Consider the following 22,956-nt stretch of genomic DNA (forward strand, 5'->3'; position numbering starts at 1 on the left):
GACTAATAGTATGTTAATGTTTGGATTTTAATTAGGAGTAATTTGGTTTAATTGGATTCTCATATATTTGATTAAATACAAGAGATTCCTGATGCTTTGATTAGAATTGATGATGATGTTGTTCCTGTAAAGTCCAACTTTTAAACTAATGGTGAACATTATACCTGTTTTCCTCTTTATGGCTACTTTTGTATTGTGGAATTCTCCTTATAGTGACCTTCCAGAGAACAGCTCGATTTATTTCGCTCTCATTTTCTCATGCAGACTCTTTCTCATGCAGACTTTTCTCTGTCTCTCCCTCCTCCCCTCCCTCTCCTAACTAGGGAAACCCCTGCAACATAAGCACCAGAAAAAGGAAAATAATTACTCACTGTAGTTCAAGCCTGCAGTTGCTGGAGTAACAAGGAAAAAGCTTCCTGGGGACTATTTTCAATTATTGAATAAATAACATGGTTGCTAGGAACAAATGTACAATGATTGGAAAAAATCTTAGCTATGTAAATAAATACTGTATTTTCCGGACTATAAGCCGCTACTTTTTTTCCCACGCTTTGAACCCCACGGCTTAAACAACGAAGCGTTTTTTTTCTCCCAGTTTCACAAACTTCAAGACAAAAAACTGAGCCCCATAACATTAGACCAATGAAATTGCCGAACGGGTTCAGGTTAACCAATGAAATTTTTTATATTAAATCAGACACGCTCCCACTGAATCAGGCCGCACCACATCATAAATATGGATGAGGTTCCTCTGACGTTTCGGACTCGGACTGTCAACAGGAAATGTGAATCATTCGTCACGCTAAAAACAACCGGGCATGAAAAAACACACTTCACCTGTGTTCTGAGCTGCACGGCATCGGGAGAAAAACTTCACCGATGGTGATTTTTAAACGCATGACATAGCCAAAAGAAAAACTCCCGAGATATATTGTTGTGAAAGAAAGGAGGAAGACAGTGAACAATGACTTTCTTGGTAGGCTACTGTTTAGATACACGCAGTGTTACAGTCACTGTCTTCTCTTTAAAGCCTGTGTAAAGTTTTAGTTTTACACATTAGTATCAGTGTGGGCAATTTAAGCTGGCACTTATAGACAGGTGCGGCTTATTTATGTTCAAAATAAAAATCTTTGTCAAATTCAGTGGGTGCGGCTTATAGTCCGGAAATTACGGTAAATGGTGGTGCATGTGGGTGTGGGGATTTATCATTTTGTTTGGTGAGTGTGTGTTTACAGCACATGGGAGGGCTCTACTGTATCCTCTTGTGGTTTCAGCACCAAAATGAGACCTTAATCGATTACCCTTCACAAAAGAGCAATCACCAGAATCAAAACTGCACCAGTTTTGTGTGGAAGGAAAGTCAAAGAAGCTATTAAATCTTGGCAAGCTTTGTACTGTATCTCATTATTTTATTAGATTTTTTTTCTTAGGGAAACCATCTTCAAGATCAGGTCTGCCATCTTTAATCCACAGTAGGGATATTCAGGAAGGAACAAATCACACATACATTTATTTTATGTTTGCAAAGGGCATATGTATATAGTGTAAGGCAAAAAAAAAAAAAAAGAAACAAAAAAAGAAACACTAACTGAAAAAATCACTAGCTGGGGGTTTGCCACATATAATATATTTACATGTATTTCAAAGATAAAACAATAAAAAAAAGTGTCATCATTTGTTTAGAGAGATTCTGTAGTTTTTTATTTATAATATAAATTATATATTTTTTTAAACATAATGTAGGTTATAAACATTATTTTATATTATATTTGTATTTATAATGGTATGTTATGTTGCATTTTGTTCATCAATTATATATAAAATGTATTTAATTAAAATAAAAACTTTTCGAATTAAAATGACAATTTATTACTATTTTAACTTAAAATGAATTATCCTTTAGTTAATTTACTCTGGATTTTTGCACATTGGATGGGATGAATCTGACATTTTGGGTTTTAATCCTGGAGACATTTTCCTATTTTTAGACAATGTGCAGGAATCAAAAACCAAAGGCAACAAAGTCACTTTGGTGGTCACATTTTTATGCAATCATGTTTTTACTAATTGAAACAGATTTATAATAAGAACAAAAATAATATATAAAATTACTAATTAATCTAATGTGCAATCTTTAGAGGCTGTGGACTTTGATCTAAACCTGGATTATTAGGAAATAAATCAAATCCCCTGAACCCAGCCATTAGGGGGGGCACAAGCCAGTGCACTCTTAGTGCCGGTCCCAAGCCCGGGTAAATGGGGAGGGTTGCGTTAGAAAGGGCATCCAGCGTAAAACATGTGCCAAATCAAATATGCGGATCACAAATGAGAATTTCATACCGGATCGGTCGAGGCCCGGGTTAACAACGACCGCCACAGGTATCGTTAGCCGACAGGGTACCGGTGGAAATTGGGCTACTGTTGGCCGAAGGACGAGAAGGAGAGGAGGAAGACGTCTACAGAGACGGCAGGAAAAGGAGCAGTGTAGGAGAGTAGAGGTTCGGGTTGGTACTTTAAATGTTGGTACTATGACGGGTAAAGGGAGAGAGGTAGCTGATATGATGGAGAGGAGAAAGGTAGATATGCTGTCTGTTCAGCAGACCAAGTGGAAAGGGAGTAAGGCCAGGAACATTGGAGGTGGGTTTAAACTGTTTCATCATAGTGTGGATGGAAAGAGAAATGGTGTAGGGGTGATTCTGAAGGAAGAGTACAGTAAGAGTGTAGTGGAGGTGTAGGGAGTTTTTGATAGGGTGATGATTGTAAAGGTGGAGGTTGAAGGGATGATGATAAATGTCATCAGTGCCTATGCTCCACAAGTCGGCTGTGAGATGGAGGAGAAGAAAAGATTCTGGAGTGAATTAGATGAAGTGGTAGATGGTGTACCTAGGAAAGAACGATTGGTGATTGGGGCAGACTTTAATGGGCATGTAGGTGAAGGGAACAGAGGTGATTAGGAGGTGATGGGTAGGTATGGTTTTAAGGAGAGGAATGTGGAAGGGCAGATGGTGGTAGATTTTGCTAAAAGGATGGAAATGGCAGTGGTGAACACGTATTTTAAGAAGAAGGAGGATCATAGGGTGACGTATAAGAGTGGAGGAAGGTGCACACAGGTGGATTATGTTCTGTGTAGGAGATGCAACCTGAAGGAGATTGGAGACTGTAAGGTGTTGGCGGGGGACAGTGTAGCTAGACAGCATCAGATGGTGGTCTGTAGGATGGTTTTGGAGGCGAAGAAGAAGAGGAGGAAAGTAAGGATTGAAAGAAGAATAAGATGGTGGAAACTGAAGGAGGAAGAGTGTAGTGTGAGGTTCAGGGAAGAGGTCAGACAGGGGCTTGGTGGTGGTAAAGAGGTGCCATATGATTGGGCAACTACTGCAGAAGTGATGAGGGAGGCAGCTAGAAAAGTACTTGGTGTGACATCTGGAAATAGAAAGCAAGACAAGGAGACGTGGTGGTGGAATGAGGAAGTGCAGGAGAGCATTAGGGGAAAGAGGTTGGCAAAACAGAAGTGGGATCGACAGAGTGATGAGAAAAGTAGGCAGGAGTACAAGGAGATGCGGCAGCAGGTAAAAAAGGGTTGTGGCGAAAGCCAAGGAAAAGGCATATGAGGAGCTGTATAAGAGGTTGGACACTAAGGAAGGAGAAAAGAATTTATACCGATTGGCCAGGCAGAGGGACCGAGCTGGTAAGGATGTACTGCAAGTTAGAGCAATAAAGGATGGAGAGGGAAATGTGTTGACTAATGAGGAGAGTGTGTTGAGAAGATGGAGGGAGTATTTTGAGCAGCTGATGAATGAGGAAAATCAGAGAGAGAGAAGGTTGGAGGATGTGGAGTTGGTGAAGCAGGATGTAGATAGGATTAGTAAGAAGGAAGTGAGAGCAGCGATTAAGAGGATGAAGAATGGAAAGTCGGTTGGACCAGATGACATACCGGTAGAAGCGTGGAGATGTTTAGGAGAGATGGCAGTGGAGTTTTTAACCAGATTGTTTAACAGGATTCTGGAAGGGGAGAGGATGCCTGAGGAATGGAGAAGGAGTGTGCTGGTACCGATCTTTAAACATAAGGGAGATGTGCAGACCTGCAGTAACTACAGGGGAATTAAGTTGATCAGTCACACCATGAAGTTATGGGAAAGAGTAGTGGAAGCCAGGCTGAGAGAAGAGGTGACCATCTGTGAGCAACAGTATGGTTTCAGCACCACAGATGCCTTATTTGCTTTGAGGATGTTGATGGAGAAGTATAGAGAAGGACAGAAGGAGCTGCATTGTGTATTTGTGGATTTAGAGAAAGCGTACGACAGGGTGCCGAGAGAGGAGTTGTGGTATTGTATGAGGAAGTCAGGTGTGTCAGAGAAGTATGTGAGGGTGGTGCAGGACATGTATGAGGACAGTGTGACGGCAGTGAAGTGTGCAGTAGGTACGACAGACTGGTTCAGGGTGAAGGTTGGACTGCATCAAGGATCGGCCCTGAGCCCTTTCCTGTTTGCAGTGGTGATGGACAGGTTGACGGACGAGGTCAGACAGGAGTCTCCCTGGACTATGATGTTTGCAGATGATATTGTGATTTGTGGTGAGAGTAGAGAGCAGGTTGAGAAGAGCCTGGAGAGGTGGAGATATGCGCTGGAGAGAAGGGGAATGAAAGTCAGTAGGAGTAAGACAGAGTACATGTGTGTGAATGAGAGGGAGGGCAGTGGAGTGATGCGGTTGCAGGGAGAAGAGGAGAAGGTGGAGGAGTTCAGGTACCTGGGGTCAACAGTGCAAAGTAATGGAGAGTGTGTTAGAGAAGTAAAGAAAAGAGTGCAGGCAGGGTGGAGTGGGTGGAGAAGAGTGACAGGAGTGATTTGTGATAGTAGGGTATCTGCAAGAATGAAAGGGAAAGTTTATAGGACTGTGGTGAGACCTGCGATGTTGTATGGATTAGAGACAGTGGCATTGAGTAAAAGACAGGAGGTGGAGCTGGAGGTAGCAGAGCTGAAGATGTTAAGGTTTTCGTTGGGAGTGACGAGGATGGACAAGATTAGAAATGAGTTTATTAGAGGGATAGCACATGTAGGATGTTTTGGTGACAAGGTGAGGGAGGCGAGATTGAGATGGTTTGGACATGTGCAGAGAAGGGACATGAATTATATTGGTAGAAAAATGCTGAAGATGGAGCCACCAGGTAGGAGGAAAGGAGGAAGGCCAAGGAGGAGGTTCATGGATGTGGTGAGGGAAGACATGCAGGTAGTTGGTGTGAAAGAGGCAGATGTAGAGGACAGGGTGGTATGGAGACGGATGATCCGCTGTGGCGACCCCTAATGGGAGCAGCCGAAAGAAGAAGAAGAAAATATCAAATCCCCTGTATGAAAAATGCTAATGGCTAATAAAATTGTTCACTTATTTTAGCATTCACTGCTGAAAATGTATTTAACTCAAATGTGTTAAAGCAAAAAAAAAGTCTAGACTGCCCTTGGGAACATATACTTCTTGAGAATATGATGTGAGAGTGAATGCAATGAAAGAAAAATTAGGTCAGTGGGTTCCACTGCTACAATCTTGTCTTGTAAAGTCTCCAGGCTTTACATTATTCATCTGTCTTCTTTTAGAGCCACCAGGGCTTTCTACACACCTGCCCCACTAACATAATTTAAATCATCATAAAACTAGAAAGCAGATCTGAACAATTTGTACATACTGCTTAAAAAATGATAAAGTATCTTATAGTTTCCAAGTTTTAAATCACTACTCCTCACTCTAAGCTTTTGACACAGAGAACACCTTTAAACTTATTGCCCCTTTACATTTATATTCTGTTAAAACCAGAGACAAAATATGTTGGTATGATGGATGGCACATTTACAAACACATGCAAAGCAAATACATTAATGTACTAAAAACTCAAAGACCTTCCTCAGACCTTTTCTCTCCTGTCAGGAAAAATACAAACTGACTTTCCCACAGCATGAAATCTTGGAGAAGCATGACAGTGGGGTAATTACTATGCTAATTATGCATATCTCTCTCTCTCTCTCTCTCACTCACTCTCTCTCTCTCCTCAGCCATTTGCTTCTTTTTCTCCGCACAATTATATCTGAATTTAATACATCTCTGTATATTTGTCTATACAAGCCGCAATACACTTTACATTACTATATGATGAATGAAATATTATTTGCATTATTTGTATATAAAATCAGGGTGTTCTTTTTCGTTATACTCTAAGATCATCTTAAATTACGATCTGACTTGATGGAAATGGATGTTTTCATACACACAAAGCTCTGTGTGCGAATGGTGATGTTTTGACCAATTACTTGAAAATTAATTAAAGTAAGTAAAAGCCTCTGGATGCATGATGACAGCTGTCCATCATGTGTCACATGGAGATCTGTGGTAGAGAATGGTGTTGGTAACAGATGTCACTTTCTCCATGCCAGAATACATAAAGGAATTACTCTCATCGGCCTTGTCATACTGTTGCATTAGTCAGACAGATTAATCAAGATCGTCTCTCTATGTCTATGCTCTTGACCCTGGCCTGTTTATCTTTTTTCATCTCACAATGCCCTTTCCAATCCAGGTCAAATGTACTCAAATATGCTCTTATTCGGTTCAGACTCTATCCTTGCCGTTCACATCTCATTTAATTATGTTATCAGTTCCTCTTTTATCTCTTCCTTTATCCTCCTTTGTGCTTTGATCATTGTGATGCAGACCAATTTAGACTAGCACACAGAACAGTGTCCTACAATATTTGCATAACATTGAAAGCCACAGATAGCTGCTATCCCACAGCATGATAAAAAATATACAATTTCTGGTATCAAGGTATTACGCAACCATGTCAAAGCACCCAACATGTAAAATTGAAAGGAATTATTTACCAAAATATAGTCTGGAAAGATTTTCTTTCAGTGATAGCTTTGATTTTAGATTTTAAATGATTTTATAAATCTTGTATTTTAGGCTCAAGTGCAAAATTTTTAACATGGAAATTTCTGTCCATAAATGGAACCAGTAATAAAAATATATTTAGAAAGAGAAAAGCACATTGTCATAAATTAGAATTTTAGCATTTGCATCTGTCAAGCCAAAAAACATTCCTACAAAAATATTATATATTTTTGTAATTTTTTAAAAGTTTTTGTGGGAGAATAAATAAAGCTTAATTGTGGATGCCAGTCTCTGCCACTAATGCAGTGGTAGAATGAATACCATGAGGAGGTCATTTTAGAGTAAACAGTTACTTATGGATTATTTGTATAGACCATTTATAAAAATAATAAGTACATTATATATATAAGATGTTAGTGCTCATAATGAAGCAGAGCAGTTGTTGAAAATGTTGAGGTGGGTATTTTATGGCTATTGAACATTTTAACATTCTCCCTTTTATGCATTCAGGAAAGTTGAGGGAAATTGTTGCTCTTCTCATTATTAATACATACATGAGAAACATACTATAAAACATTCACTGAAGCACCCCCTAATCAAAATCTAATTTAGGCATGTCATGATGCTATGCCCCTTTCTCCTTTGAGCCTGATTTAAATAAACACCTGAAGTAGTGCCATATTTTCAATATTCAGTCAGCTTACAATATAAACTCACCCCCATCTGTGTGTTATGTAAGTGGACAGGTGGCTGGCCTGTGATTGAGGCAGTGCTGTTGAACACACATATGCACATGCACACGTTGAAACTCACAACTGAGGAAATGACAAAATCACATCTACCCTCTGCACAATCTCATTCCCATTGTCACCTCACCCAACATATTATGATTTGTGGAAACTGCTGTTATCAGTTAACTTCCATCAGTCAGCCAATAAAATTGTTACATCTTGTATCCTCATCCTACATTTAGTATGTTGTTTATATGTCATGCGTTTCACAGTGCTGCTGGTGATGTTGGCTACATATCTTGGTGTGGTTATTATCAGCAATGTCTGTGAGTCATGCAGTATGAGGACTGCAACAACAGTTAATTTTATAATCAAGGAATATGTTTGTACATTGTCTCTTGATTGTCTCACATGATTCACTACTCCAATTATAATCTATTACAGCTTTTCTCAGTTGCTTTAGAGCATTTCTCGTATCATCCTTAATATTTGCAAACCAGTAAGTGCATTCTCAAAACAGTTTGTACAAACAGCACAAAACATTGGATTTCTTGCAAAAGCCTGTTCTTTTCTCAAAAAGTAAGTATTTATGTCAATGAACGTGTCATTTCCATCAAAATAAAAAGTCCCTTTGTCATTGTTCACAAACAAAATCATCAAAATGTTTACTCATGTTGTCAGTATGATGGTGCACAGTTTCAGGACTTCTTGATATAAACTGCAGTTTGGATTACAGTGACTGAAAATGCACAAAATTTGCCTTCCTTCTGTACGGCATCTATGAATTTCAGCAGCACAAATTAATTTATTTGATGACATATTTGATTTATATTGATTGCAAGAGACTGGACAGGATTCACACTTTGACTTTACTAAACAGGTGTTTTGTTTCCTAGTTCAGAAATTGTAATTATGTGTTTTGCTCTGTCTCCAAATGAAGGTTCACAAGATTCACCTTTGACCTGTTTTAGATAACTAGTTGATTATTGGTTGATCTGATGCCATTCACTCACCTTCATTAGTGACATTCAAGATTCATCTGCACAATTCATCAATCCATAGGTCATAGGCTTATAGTCATAGGCTTATAAAAATTTTTTTTTTTTAAAGCTCACACTAGACAGCAGCTGCTGACCAAAATCACTTCTCTCCATCCTTTCTAAAATTCTTAAATATGATGTGTAGATAGATAGATTCTCTCATGATGGGGTTTGTAGAATAAATGTGTAGAATAAGATATTACTCTTTCTTGCCCGGAGTGACCCAAAAGCGTCTACCAAATATAGCTTTAAAATGACCCTAGTCAGCTACTAGATCAGTCAAGCTATCATTTGTCCTAATCGTCCCTGAACATTTCCAACCTCTTGGCCCAATTCCTGTATTCCCCTAGTCATCCCTCATGAGCGCAGCATGGAGAGCATGCATTTTTGCTTATGCCAACTCTTATTGGTGTCCCACAAATGCCAGAATGTGGTCAGCAATCATTAAAACACTGATACTTGTCTACAAAGCCAAAAATAGAACATTGTACTTTTAGGGACTTATCACACTCCACTCTGGACTTAATTCAAACCTCTAGCACATCTTAACTTGACCCACCATCACTCAAGGTACAAATAGATGTCTGAGCAAGCTTCTGAGCAATTGAGTTACTGGTTTTAAAGCAAAGACTTCACTTCACTGAGCACTTCAATAAGCAAATATATATATATATATATATATAAAACTATAAAGACTTTTTAAAATAACCATTGCAAACCAATGTGCATTTTATCTGTATTAAACTAAATATATAAAACATCAATATAAACATTCATACTGTATTACATATTTTAAATTGTTACCATATGGTAAAAAATAATGTGTATAAATTCTCCATAATTTTTTTTTTAAAATGGGATTCAAAGAATCGACCAGCAGTGCCTAGGGTGAAAATAGAGCTCAGAGTTTTGTGATTTCAATCTTGGGCAGTGTAGCTGCCAGCAGCAAAAGGACAATGTCATTTGAAAGTTAGCAGACACCTATAATGCATTTTGGGTATTGTAATCTGGAGCTATTGGGTTTAGTGTGCTACCTTTTTATATATTTTACCTCTATGGATTGCACAGACTGGGACATTTGCTGTTCAAGCAGTGCAATTGTAAAACACCTATAGTACTAACTTATATCAAGGTTTTAGTTGAAAATAGCATGAGATTGTATTTTGATAACGATTTAAAGCATTTAAGCATGGTTTACTTCTGTTTTCCATATTGTTGATATTGTTTTTAGAGCATTTTGTCAGACTGCTACTGATTTTTTTGCTGTGACCAAACTTTATGTTGCTAGTGAAATCAGTGTGTGAAATCTGATTTTCATTATCTTGTTACATTATACCCAGCAGCTTTGCACAGTTAATTAAACATTCTCAAAATACATAAAACGATAACATTATGATTTTTGTCCATGCTGAGGTGTTGCCTTAAAGTATATTACATTCTGCTCAGATTAATATGCTGAAGTAGGCAGCTACAATTTAAAAATTCCAATCACATTTCATCCTGATTTTTTCTCTGCCGCACCAACCTTTAAGTTTCTCTCGTTCACTGCTCTCAGATTCATCATGCTTGTCCCAACTCACTAAAAGATTTTCCCTCACACACACACACACACACACACACACACACACACACACACACACACACACACACACACACACACACACACACACCTTTTTCACCACAACCAGAAGCAAAATGTTACTAAATCCTATATTCGCTTGCACTGTTAACCAGCTCTAAGATCAGAGGTGTTCTTTTAATAGAATGCAGTGCACTGTTTGTTTCTTTTAAACTGCTGCTTGTGAGTCAAATCCCCATCAAGAGAAAAGAGAGTGAGTGGCAATTTCCTGTCTTTGCAGTTACATCTTTTAGGATAAGACGGTTCAGAATATATGACACTTTCCTGCATTTCTCTCTAGACAACTGCCTTACAAAGATTGCTGTTGGCCATCCACTGCTTCATTACTCATCAGCTCTTCAGCTTCCAGGGCACAGGTTTTTTTCTTGCGATGAAATAACAGTACACCAAAATCACCATAAAATTGTCAGGAACATAAAAAAGAACCTCTTATTTAGCATTACAGCTCTTTTTGCCTATTATACAGAACATTCATCATTCTGTAACATAAACATGAGCAGAGTGCATATTATTCTCCATTAAGGAGCAGCTGTCAGAGAACCGGACCCATCGTAGCCGCAGCTTCACTCAGTGTCTGCATTTCAGTCTTCAACCTCAGCAAAGCCCTAAATAATTAACCACAGAGTCATCAGTTCACTGAATTAAACTCTGGAATTAGCTAGGTACATACGCGCCTATCAATATCGGACAGCAATGATAGAGGAATGTCTGTTCTGGAACAGCAGAATAGTGTAGAGTGGCACTATAAATACCATGATGTGTCTGCCACTGACACTGATCAATAAACACTAAGGCGAGTCTCAAATGCAGTGTGACATGGGTTAGAGCAGCAGATTCTGAGCCATCAGAATCTGCACACTGAATTTATTGCTCTACTTTTGCAGCCAGTAAAGCTAGGGACAGTAGGCATCAACAGTAAAAGTAAGATGTGGGGTTCTTGTAAGTCCAAGTTTGTGTGGCTAGCTGGCAAGCTTGCTGTTTGTTGTGCATCTGATGAATCCAGTCTTCCATTTTATGAGCTGTCATATTCTATGCCAACAGTTATACTCTTTAAAAATATGTATTGTTTGCCATGCTAACTAATAATTTAGTTTATTTTTACAGTAATGTTTTTCTGGAACTGGAAAATTGTGGACAAGCAGAGCGATACACACAGTGAAATGCCCCAGTGCGGTTCGACTTGATATTCTAATTTTTGCGATGCCGCTTGTTCAATCAGATTAGTGAATGAACGTTAACTTTTGCATATATAGTCTTTACCGTAATTGGATTTAAAACCTACATTTACTCTATACTGAAGAGTACCCCAAACCTGCATGACTATGTGTGTACCATTGTCACAGCAACTGAGTAAGAACCAGGTGTTTTTATCTCTCACAAAGTTTGTCATATATTTCACTCAATTACAGTACACTCCCTGTTGAATACAACCAAAATTACAGTGGAATTGACAATATACAGGGTCAAGAGACAAACAGTAAAAAAGGTTCCAAATTGTAGCTTTCCGTGTGGCTGAAAAATCTTTTGTGCCTTTGGTAAGCTTGTTTTGCATGGGGTGTACCTTTTTATTAGATACATCATTACGTCAGTGGTCTAATTATGCTCTTCAAATTGATCCACTGCTTCTCTACTAGGATCATCAGGCGAATTATCTTGACTATACACTACATACACCTCCATTTTTTTGTACAATAATTGACCCTAGATGTTACCACCCCAAGACAAGCAAATGTACATATATTTATTTCTGGGGGGTGTGCATTTCTATTTCACTGTGCAAATGAAGTAGAAAGTAGAAAGGGAATGAGAAGAAGCAAACTACTACACAGAAACTCAGTAGGAGCACAAATCTGCACCGTGATACTGCGCCAGCACCAGTTATTACACTGGAGAGCGCAGAGAAATGTTCTTCATGGAAACACTCAAGCACTGTCAAAACGCTACTTACTCACTCTCTCACTCTTACTCACACTCACACTCACTCACACACACACACATACACACATAGAGTTCTATATAGCAGCAGGACCTCTGAAGTGAGGCTCCAATGTGTTTTATGACAGAAATTCTATTCTGCAAGTCTATTATAAATTTTTATTCTCACACCTGATAAACAGCTCTGCGGTGGGAAAAGCGACGTGCGTCACAAACAGACGGAGTTCATGCGCTCAATCTCTCTCTCTCTCTCTCTCTCTCTCTCTCTCTTTCTTTCTCACACACACACACACACACACAGAGAGAGGGAGAGAGAGAGAGAGAGAGAGAGAGACAGAGAGAGAGAGAGAGAGATGGAAAGCACCAAGTACACTAATACCAACCCTTTTGCTGCTTAAAGGACTGTATGGATCCGGAATGATGCACCATAGTGGCGTCCCGTTGAGTTCCCAGAGGTTGGAGAAAAGTCCGCACTCGTAAATAGAAGGTGTATACATCGGGCTGAAGGAAGGAAGGATGGATGGTTGGTGGAATATGCCGTGGGTGTTTCCGCCTCCCCCCCACCTCCTTACACCGAACTGCGCAAACCGTGCGCAAACCGTCACGCAACGAACTCTTGTCGAGCCGTGGTTGTTGTCATAGAAACGAACCGGGGAACAAAAAGTCGACCCGGTTCACCAAATCCACTCGTATTGTGTGAGAAGGACTCGGGTTTTTCCGCTGCGTTAAAGCTAATGTGTGGCCAGGAAAGGATTCCTCCTCTGTTCTCCTCTCCTGTCCTGTCCTCTCCTCTCCTCTCCACTGCGCCGTGACGAAAAGCCGAGCGGCCCTGGTGTATTTGACCAGTGTCAGGAGAAAAATGAGAGCGGATGTAGGGGACACCGAAGCATAGTTTGCGTCATATCATTTACTCCGAGATCGGCATCAGCTTTCAGTAATGAGCGAGTGTCTCTATAGAGAGTTCCAGCAAGGGACCAGTTTCCAACTGGCCAACATTTTCCAGTCCTTACCAAACACGCACAAAATCACGGTGCACGCTCGAGCTGAATGCTCCACAGTATTGGCAGATCTTAACTTTATGGTTCAGAGACCTCCAAGAGCCCATTAAGCATAACCCAAAAAGTTCAGATGTTCCAGTAAATAAACCCAGACCCACACTTGCCTAATGATTTGTTAGATTATGTCTCTGAAATACCTTTGGGCTGCAAATATGTTGGTTTATATATATATATATATATATATATATATATATATATATATATATATATATATATATATATATATATATATATATATATATATGTATATATAGATGTGTTTCCTAGATGCAAAAACTTGACAGCTCCTGCTTTTAGTGAGTTTTAGTGATTGCCATTCCTTTGTTTAGCTACACAAGCTCAGCCAAGAACAAATTGCCAGCACCTCTGAACAACAGTGCAACTGTTATTCATAATCATAGCAAAGGTTCCATTACTCTGTCTTTATAACTTATATTAACTTATAACTATAGCTTTTTTCAATCACCAAAAATGGCATCTCACTGTATACCCACTTCTGGACTTCAATCCACACTCCTGCAGACACAAATATATTTTTCTTTCCAATGCTGTGTAGTTTTCTGATTTGCTGATCAGAAAATGCAAGTCACACAGGTGCTGAGTCTTCTTTTAATGACATGGTTGAGTGGTTTTGACTTATGGGCTACCATGTAATGGTATTGCAAGACCTTTCTATATCAAGATATAGAGGCATTTTTATCCTTTTAACACTCATGCAGCCAAAACTGACCCTTGGTAATGTCACAAATCATACACAGTGCTGGCACAGGCAGTAAAAAAATGTACAGTGAGATCAAATGATTGATAGGTTTTTATAGCTATACTGAACCCTCAACTGCTTGAGACTGAGTGCCTGTTCCCAATCCAAATACTTAAAAATAAGTGAAATAAAGCAAGACAAAAAAGTGCTATTAACAATTATATCATGTACAGTATACAACAATAATGTAAATAAGCGTTAATGTTCATGTAAACAAGCGCTATCAAATACATTTGTTATATCAGGTTATATAAAAACAATCAATGGCAAGTTATTTTTCTTTGAAAACATACATCCAATTGCCAGTGGCCTATTTTTTATATTAAAAAAAATAAGAATTACATATAATTTTTACATTAACCATTTTGTCTTGTGGAACATCCACGAGATGGGTTAGCTCCTGTTATCCATTATATTATCGCCTATACAAACATTTTACTAAGCAGCCTTAGTTTTCTTGTCTTCCTGATAATATAACAAAACACAGCTTGTCATGTTACAGAGCAACCTAAAAAACACAAACTCATCTGCCATGAAGACTCCTGTGGTGGAAAAACTGTTATTAATTGCTAATAGCAATCTTCACAGCATGTTGTAATATGTTTATTATAAACATTATATTGTGTAATAGTCTACATACAAGTACCTGTGAGTTAGACCCACAGAACTGAACTGTACCAAACCCACACATACACTTACTCAACTGTGTGTTACTGTGAACTGTTGCAACCTGAACTCACTCAATGCTCATTTCAATTCATACGTCCATGTCTTCAGCACCACCCATGTTATATTATAATCATATTATACTGATTACATGCTGTTTTGCACACCCATTGATTGCTGCTCTTGCTGTTTTTGCACAACATTGTGTTTATGTTTACAATACACTCATTTATATTCCTCTTTTGCACATTGCACTGTATAACATATTATACAGTAGGTTTACTGGTCTGTGCTATTATGTGTTTGGTATATATATCCCACACTGTCCTGTATTGTCTTTTTTCTTGCACTGTTTGCACTAGTTTGCACATAATGCACTTTATTGGACGAGGGCAACTTAAATGTACTTAGTTCTTAGCTCTGTTTCTGTTATGTAGCTCTATGTAGTTTGATGTAGCTCTGTGTTGTTTTATGTAGCATCTGGGTTTTGAAGAAACATTGTCTGTGTACTGTGTCATCTTTATATGGCTGAAATGACAATAAAAGCTTCTTGACTTGACTTGATTAGTTGTTACTATAAACATTAAAACCTATAAAATGTATACTTCCCCTGATGAAGTATCTGTGACTGTGTTTGTAGACACCTTTACATTAAAGTGCATCCATCTGATGGCACCAAAATTCACAGAAAGAACTACAAAGAGTAAATGTTACAAATGTTGAGGTTTTTAAATTGTATTATATATATTGGTATATATTTTTTTTATATATTTTTTTCTATTATATTTTATTTTATCTTGGCTGACTACATTTGGATCCAATATAAGATTTTATAATTATAAGAAGTTTAGAGTAGGGACATGGGCTATATCGGTAGAAGAATGCTGAGGATGGAGCTGCCAGGAAGAAGGAAAAGAGGAAGACCAAGGAGGAGGTTTATGGATGTGGTGAGGGAAGACATGCAGGTAGTTGGGTTGAAAGAGGCAGATGTAGAGGACAGAGGGGTATGGAGACGGATGGTCCGCTGTGGCGACCCCTAATGGGAGAAGCCGAAAGAAGAAGGAGAAGAAGGAGAAGAAAAAGAAGAAGAAGAAGAAGAAGAAGAAGAAGAAGAAGAAGAAGAAGAAGATAATTATAAGAAGTTTTCCGTAACAGGTTTTCAGTTTTTTTGTTAAGGGAACAAAGTCTTGTAAGTGGTAATCACACACATGGATAGAGTTTAAACTGCTTTTTTTGCTACACCAATTTCTCTCTACACTCTTGGCCTGTATTACTCTCTTCCACAGTCCTTTTACATTTATCCCTTTCAGTATTTATTTGGCATCAACTTGATTCTGCATGCAAACCATCCTTAAAATGAGCTTTTACAGTCCTTGGTTTTGGGGGCTAATGTGATTGCTTTATGGAGTTAAACAAATGAATTGAATGAACAGACAAAATGGAGTTGACTAGTGGGAAAAACAGATATCAAGCCTGGGCAGTAGGTAGTGTGAAAAGAGTAAGGTCAAACACATAATTAAATGTCAGAGGCCTGTGTAAACTGAGCAGCACATTACCACGTACATCACAACACTATCATGGCAGACCTTATGAACATAGGTGTCATTTTTTTACATCATGTAGGCAATGCAGCACCAAATGGCCACATACCATCATCACAGAGAGAGGAGGGGTGTGTGAAAATAAGAGAAAGGGTGAGAAAGAGAAAGATAGTACTTGAGAGAGAAAAGGACAGAATGAAAGCAGTGTTCATAATTAATCCAATCACATGTATTATATATTTATCTCTTTATTGATATGTATCTAAGCGCTATATTTATCTCCTCTTTACTTTGTTTCTTTAATTCTATGATATCCACAACCCTAAATCGAACCATCTGTTTCTCCTGTTTTTTTAGAGCACGTTCTGCTACACTGGCCTACATTATCACCATAAAATGCACATTTGAACGTTTGGCTTCTGCAGTTTGTTTTGACATGTAGGTAGTATGAATTTTACTGCAGTGAACTGTGTGTTACTGCGCTAATACTGCCACCTTGTGATGAGAGCACAAAGCTCCACTTTACCTCAAAGGCATCCACACAATTCCTTTTTACACCATTGGTGGTGTTACAATGATGAGAAGTCTTTGCTTGTACACTCCAAAGACTTTAGCTTGGAATTAATTTGCCCATTTACAAGGATATAAATATGTCATAAGTAGAAAGAAGTGCATGTAATTCACTCATCTCCTGCAACAACTTTATTGTGGTCAGGGTTGTGGTGTGTCTGGAGCCTGCCCCGGGTAACAGTTGGCATGAGTCAGGAATTCAATCCACTCAAGACGGCACTTTATATGCACTTATTGACACCTAGGGTAATTTTGTGTTTCTTCCATCTACCAAAAATGTAGGAGGACACAGGACAACCTAGTGAAAACCGATGAGGAAATGGAGTGAACATGCAGTGCTCCACCCTGAGCTCATATCAGCCCACAGACCCTAAAGCTCTTAGTCAGTACATCATTGCTCTATGCTTCCTGTAATATAAATTAAATCAGCATGTAAACTGTGGCCATTATAACTTAATGATTTTAAATACTGTAAATAGTTCATTTTAGTAGCTTGCTGTATTGTAAATGTAAAATTGCACCTAAAAGTATCCAAAAGTGCCTTATTCTAGTAAATATATAGTAAATTCTGTATATTTCAGTTGTCCTTGGAACTACATTCGCAGTTGGACAGAGCTGTGCTAGAAGGCAGATAACCAATTTCCAGTGCAGCTGCCACAGAGGCAGTGTGAGACACACTCACACCTACTTATGCTACAGTCCATCCAGGAATAACCCTGCTGGGCCGGAGAGGATTCTGAGAGAAATACATTACTGCAGTGCAATTATCATCACACTCAGAAAATCAATACATGAAAACAGAGAAAGTGCCATGGGTTTTAAAGGTAAAGTCAGCAATTTTGGTGCAAGATTGGATGTTTCTGCAAGAATGGCAGATACAAAACAGAACACATGATTGGCAGGTAATTAGCAATGCCACCTTATCCTAATTGGTTGTATGACTGTTGTAGTTTCACTTCCTAAGTGTGAAATATGCCGGAGATCAGCTTCATTCTGCTGTAACACAGGAAAGACTTTGCTGAGTTCTGATTGAACTTTTCATTATCAATAATATTTTTTAAACATATGATGTAGTTGCAGTAGTGCCTATGTCAGCATTTTAGATCATTTCACTGAAGCAAATGTTATGGTCAGTGATTCTCCAAAGCTAGGCTCCTCTTACAAGCCTCATCTATGTTTAATAAAGAAAAGGATCTCCTTCTCCGTTTGTTAAATGACACTAATGGAGTAGAGCAGGCACCCTGCTTTAAATCAACAACATTCCCTTGATCATTCAATGGTAACATGAATTAATAAAGCACTGGGAGCTTTTCCACTGCTGAAATATTTACCGCATTATCATATCAGCTTTCCAGGACAACAAAACAATCAACAAAGACACATTAAAAGCTTGTCTAAGTCTGAGGCCAGATTGTTTACAAATTCTGGAAGCTAATCAATTGCTTAACAGTTTCTTACCAAATCCTCTCAAAAATACTAAAATAATTTAGGTTATATTCAATGTATGTATAATTATTTTCTGTCCTATAAACTGGACAACCTCTTTTAGCTAATAATAATCGATCATCACCACTCACTTCCTCCTCCTGTCATGGCACAGTGATTTATCTACAACTTAGTTTAAAATATGTAGTTAGATTCTTCTAATCATCTTCATGGCATGTATTATTCAGATGGTGCAGCATCATCAGAAGTTGTAGGAAAGGAAAACATGCTATAATGTATCTCTTCCTGATGGTCCGGTCTGGCTCATCTACTAAGTCATACATCAGTGTGACCAAATGGGTGGCATGATTAACTTTAAATTAATCTTTACCCCAACACTAGCCCAGGTCACACGAGTGCAATGCAATTCACAATGTCTTAATAAATCATATCAGGTTTTAAAAAAAAAAAATAATAATTTTGTAATGAATGTATTCCCCACCATGCCCCCTGTATTAACATAGAAAAAGCAACCACAACCAATAAGAATGCATTAATAAATTAAACCAAAATAATGGCCTTATTTCATAAAGGTAAAATTGCCGAATAATAGGTGATACCCAACCACATCTAAAACCTTGGACATGCCATTAATGTTGCCCCCTTATGCCAAACAATAAGGCAACATTAATAGGCAAGTAGCTTTCAGTAGCTAATATGCGCACACATTAAATTAGACATTAAATGTCTGAATATTAACTGCTGAGTGCTGAGTTTACTTTTGCTCTCCTTTATGTCTTTGTTGGGGATGTATGAAAGTTAAACCACTTTGTTGAGATGACTAAGTCTAAATCTAATGCTGACTGAGTCATTCAATGTTCAAACATTCCAATGAACACTTCACTTTATTTGGACATGGATAATTCATTCCTGCAAGCATCAACACAAGACATCCCCTTAGCATCTATCCTAAATATATACAATATATACATATATATTCTCCTTGGTAATGTATGAAGCGCTATTGAGTGTAGCATTTATAGCAAGAACCTTGGAATACTATTCCATAACTGGCATAATCCTCAAAATTCATTACTGGTTATGCTGCATGTTCACCATGGCTTGGTCTTTTCATGTTATTAGACAGAATACATCAAGATATAGTATGAGAAGGCATCACTTGCGAAGTAATGCCACTCTGGGTGCTTCTATTTTCTAGTTTAATAGTCACAAACTAGTATTATTACACCAGCATCCTAATAAGCTTAGATGTCCTCAATTAGACAAACCTTAAAATGAACAAACAGGTCTAAATAAGATGAACTCATCAGATATATAAAGAGCAATCCAGAAACAACATTTTGCACATTATTATTTCATACAAAACACCATCTCAGTCCACTTAACATTCCACAGAAAAACACTTCATAAGTATCTCAGCATGAAGCATATAGAAAAAAGCAAACATGTTTCAACAGATCAAACAAAGCTCCAATAATCCACTAATCATGAAAAAACTGTTCAGAATGCCTAACACACTACACACTCATACACACAGTTTGTATTACAATTGCTTAATAATGTAATCATTGAAATGTTTTAATCTTATTAATATTAATTTTATTTTTAGAGAAGATGTAAGTCATGTAGCAATAGAAATCTAACATTCTTTTTCTGTTCTTTTATGTTCCATCAGCTTTATACAAACATTTTAGTCTGTGTATTAATTTACCCCCTTTCTGCCTTTTTTAGTTACACTGAGTACTGTGGCTGGTTATCAGAACAAAGCCAAACACTTGTTTAAATGAATACTATGACAAGTCCATGCTGTCACTTGAAAGAACTGTGAGACACAGAGCTGTCGCTTCTCTGTAACGTTCCACACGGACCTTCTATTAGGTAATAATTAGACCAAGTTTGTGACAGGGGTCTGACTCATAACATGTCACAGTGTTAGGAATAGCTGCATTATGCAACAAAGGGATGTATAAGCCAAGACAAGGATGCATGGTGCCAAGTGACAGTGTATCAGACGAACTCTTCTGGTGTCTGACACTTTGGATTTGCATGTTGTGCTATAAAAGTTACAGTTGGAAATCATTCCAATCAGTCAACACCTTTCTTTTTTATTTATGCATACTCGTTTGCATAGAATACAAAGTTAGTTTGCCATATTTCATGCTTTCCTTAAATTAAATGAAAGTTGCAAGGAACAATAGCAAGAAGGTAAATTATAGATTTTATTCATTCACTTACCACTACAAGCAAATTAACCACTTTTTCAGAGGACAGATAAGTGATTTACCAGAAAGTTGCAGTCTTCTCTTGTGCTCGAGGTGCACTCTATCCTGCGTGTGTAGATGAAATGTCCTGCACTGTGTGTTGGCTGCGAGGGAGCTCTGTGCGTGAAGCCGCTGCAACTCCATCGCGCGGAGGCTACACGTGTCTCGCGCCTTTCCAGCGGTGTGTGACGTATGAGGACGGCAGCGTGCACAGCTGTGCAGCAGTGATACAGAAACAAGTGGGATTTTTAGTCACTGGTTTTCTAGTGAGATTTTGTTCTGCATGGCCTGCGAGAGCGCGTGTTTGGATGATTATGAATTAGGGGGAGACCGTGGACTCTTAAAGAACTGGTCAGATGGTAAAACCTCTGGATATTAATCACAAAGACGTGAATTTCAATAATAACCCTTTACTGCATATCTCTATTAAAAAAAATGATAATAAAATAAAAATAAACGTGATGATTATTATATTAAACCTGCAAGTTGTAGCAGGCGTGTTGGTTAGAAATTTGCACTTGCATCAATGCCCATAACATGCAGGTTAATCCTGTGCTTGGAATAACTTTATAGGTTATATACTGTTTTATAAAAAAAATTATATATATATATATATATATATATATATATATATAATATATGTATATATATATATAATATATGTATATATATATATATATATATATGTATATATATATATATATATATATATATATATATATAATATATGTATATATATATATAATATATGTATATATATATATATATATATATGTATATATATATATATATAATATATGTATATATATAATATATATATATAATATATATATATATATATTATATATATATATATATATATTATATATATATATATATATATATATATATATATATATATATATATATATATATATATATATAATATATGTATATATATATTATATATATATATATATATTATATATATATATATATATTATATATATATATATATATATATATATATATATATATATATATATATATATATATATATATATATATATATATATATATATATATACACACACAGTGGGTACGGAAAGTAAATTTTTCACTCTTTGTTATATTGCAGCCATTTGTTAAAATCATTTAAGTTCATTCTTCTTCCTCATAAATGTACACACAGCTCCACATATTGACAGAAAAACACAGAATTGTTGACATTGTTGCAGATTTATTAAAAAAGAAATAATGAAATATCACATGGTCCTAAGTATTCAGACCCTTTGCTGTGACACTCATATATTTAACTCAGGTGCTTTCCATTTCTTCTGATCATACTTGAGATGGTTCTACACCTTCATTTGAGTCCAGTTGTGTTTGATTATACTGATTGGACTTGATTAGGAAAGCCACACACCTGTCTAAATAAGACCTTCCAGATCACAATGCATGTCAGAGCAAATGAGAGTCATGAGGTCAAATGAACTGCCTGAAGAGCTCAGACAGAATTGTGGCAAGGCACAGATCTGGCCAAGGTTACAAAAAGATTTCTGCTGCACTTAAGGTTCCTAAGAGCACAGTGGCCTCCATAATCCTCAAATGGAAGACGTTTGGGACGACCAGAACCCTTCCTAGAGCTGGCCGTCCGGCCAAACTGAGCTATCGGGGGAGAAGAGCCTTGGTGAGAGAGGTAAAGAAGAACCCAAAGATCACTGTGGCTGAGCTCCAGATATGCAGTCAGGAGATGGGAGAAAGTTGTAGAAAGTCAACCATCACTGCAGCCCTCCACCAGTCGGGGCTTTATGGCAGAGTGGCCCGACGGAAGCCTCTCCTCAGTGTAAGACACATGAAAGCCCGCATGGAGTTTGCTAAAAAACACCTGAAGGACTCCAAGATGGTGAGAAATAAGATTCTCTGGTCTGATGAGACCAAAATATAACTTTTTGGCCTTAATTCTAAGCGGTATGTGTGGAGAAAACCAGGCACTGCTCATCACCTGTCCAATACAGTCCCAACAGTGAAGCATGGTGGTGGCAGCATCATGCTGTGGGGGTGTTTTTCAGCTGCAGGGACAGGACGACTGGTTGCAATCGAGGGAAAGATGAATGCGGCCAAGTACAGGGATATCCTGGACAAAAACCTTCTCCAGAGTGCTCTGGACCTCAGACTGGGCCGAAGGTTTTCCCTTCCAACAAGACAATGACCCTAAGCACACAGCTAAAATAATGAAGGAGTGGCTTCACAACAACTCCGTGACTGTTCTTGAATGGCCCAGCCAGAGCCCTGACTTAAACCCAATTGAGCATCTCTGGAGAGACCTAAAAATGGCTGTCCACCAACATTTACCATCCAACCTGACAGAACTGGAGAGGACCTGCAAGGAGGAATGGCAGAGGATCCCCAAATCCAGGTGTGAAAGACTTGTTGCATCTTTCCCAAAAAGACTCC

At 37.9% G+C, this 22,956-nt stretch overlaps 1 protein-coding gene across 14 annotated transcripts in view; it reads right to left on the reverse strand.

The window, feature by feature from the left end:
• Nucleotides 1-20,748, reverse strand: part of ano3 (anoctamin 3) — a 49,241-nt gene extending 28,493 nt beyond the window's left edge. For 4 of the 14 annotated variants that reach the window (XM_083545716.1, XM_083545708.1, XM_083545706.1 and 1 more), the window contains exon 1: nucleotides 12,602-12,774. In XM_083545716.1, coding sequence (XP_083401842.1) covers nucleotides 12,602-12,647 — 46 coding nt within the window. In that variant the 5' untranslated portion in view covers nucleotides 12,648-12,774. Of the gene's footprint in view, nucleotides 1-164; nucleotides 303-12,601; nucleotides 13,243-20,543 lie in introns of those variants that run through there. The other 10 variants (XM_083545711.1, XM_083545710.1, XM_083545715.1 and 7 more) reach the window with 8 other exon arrangements.
• Between the last annotated feature and the right edge of the window lie 2,208 nt (nucleotides 20,749-22,956).

This window comes from Silurus aristotelis, assembly GCF_946808225.1.
Source record: "Silurus aristotelis genome assembly, chromosome: 7".
Classification (NCBI taxonomy): Eukaryota; Metazoa; Chordata; class Actinopteri; order Siluriformes; family Siluridae; genus Silurus; species Silurus aristotelis.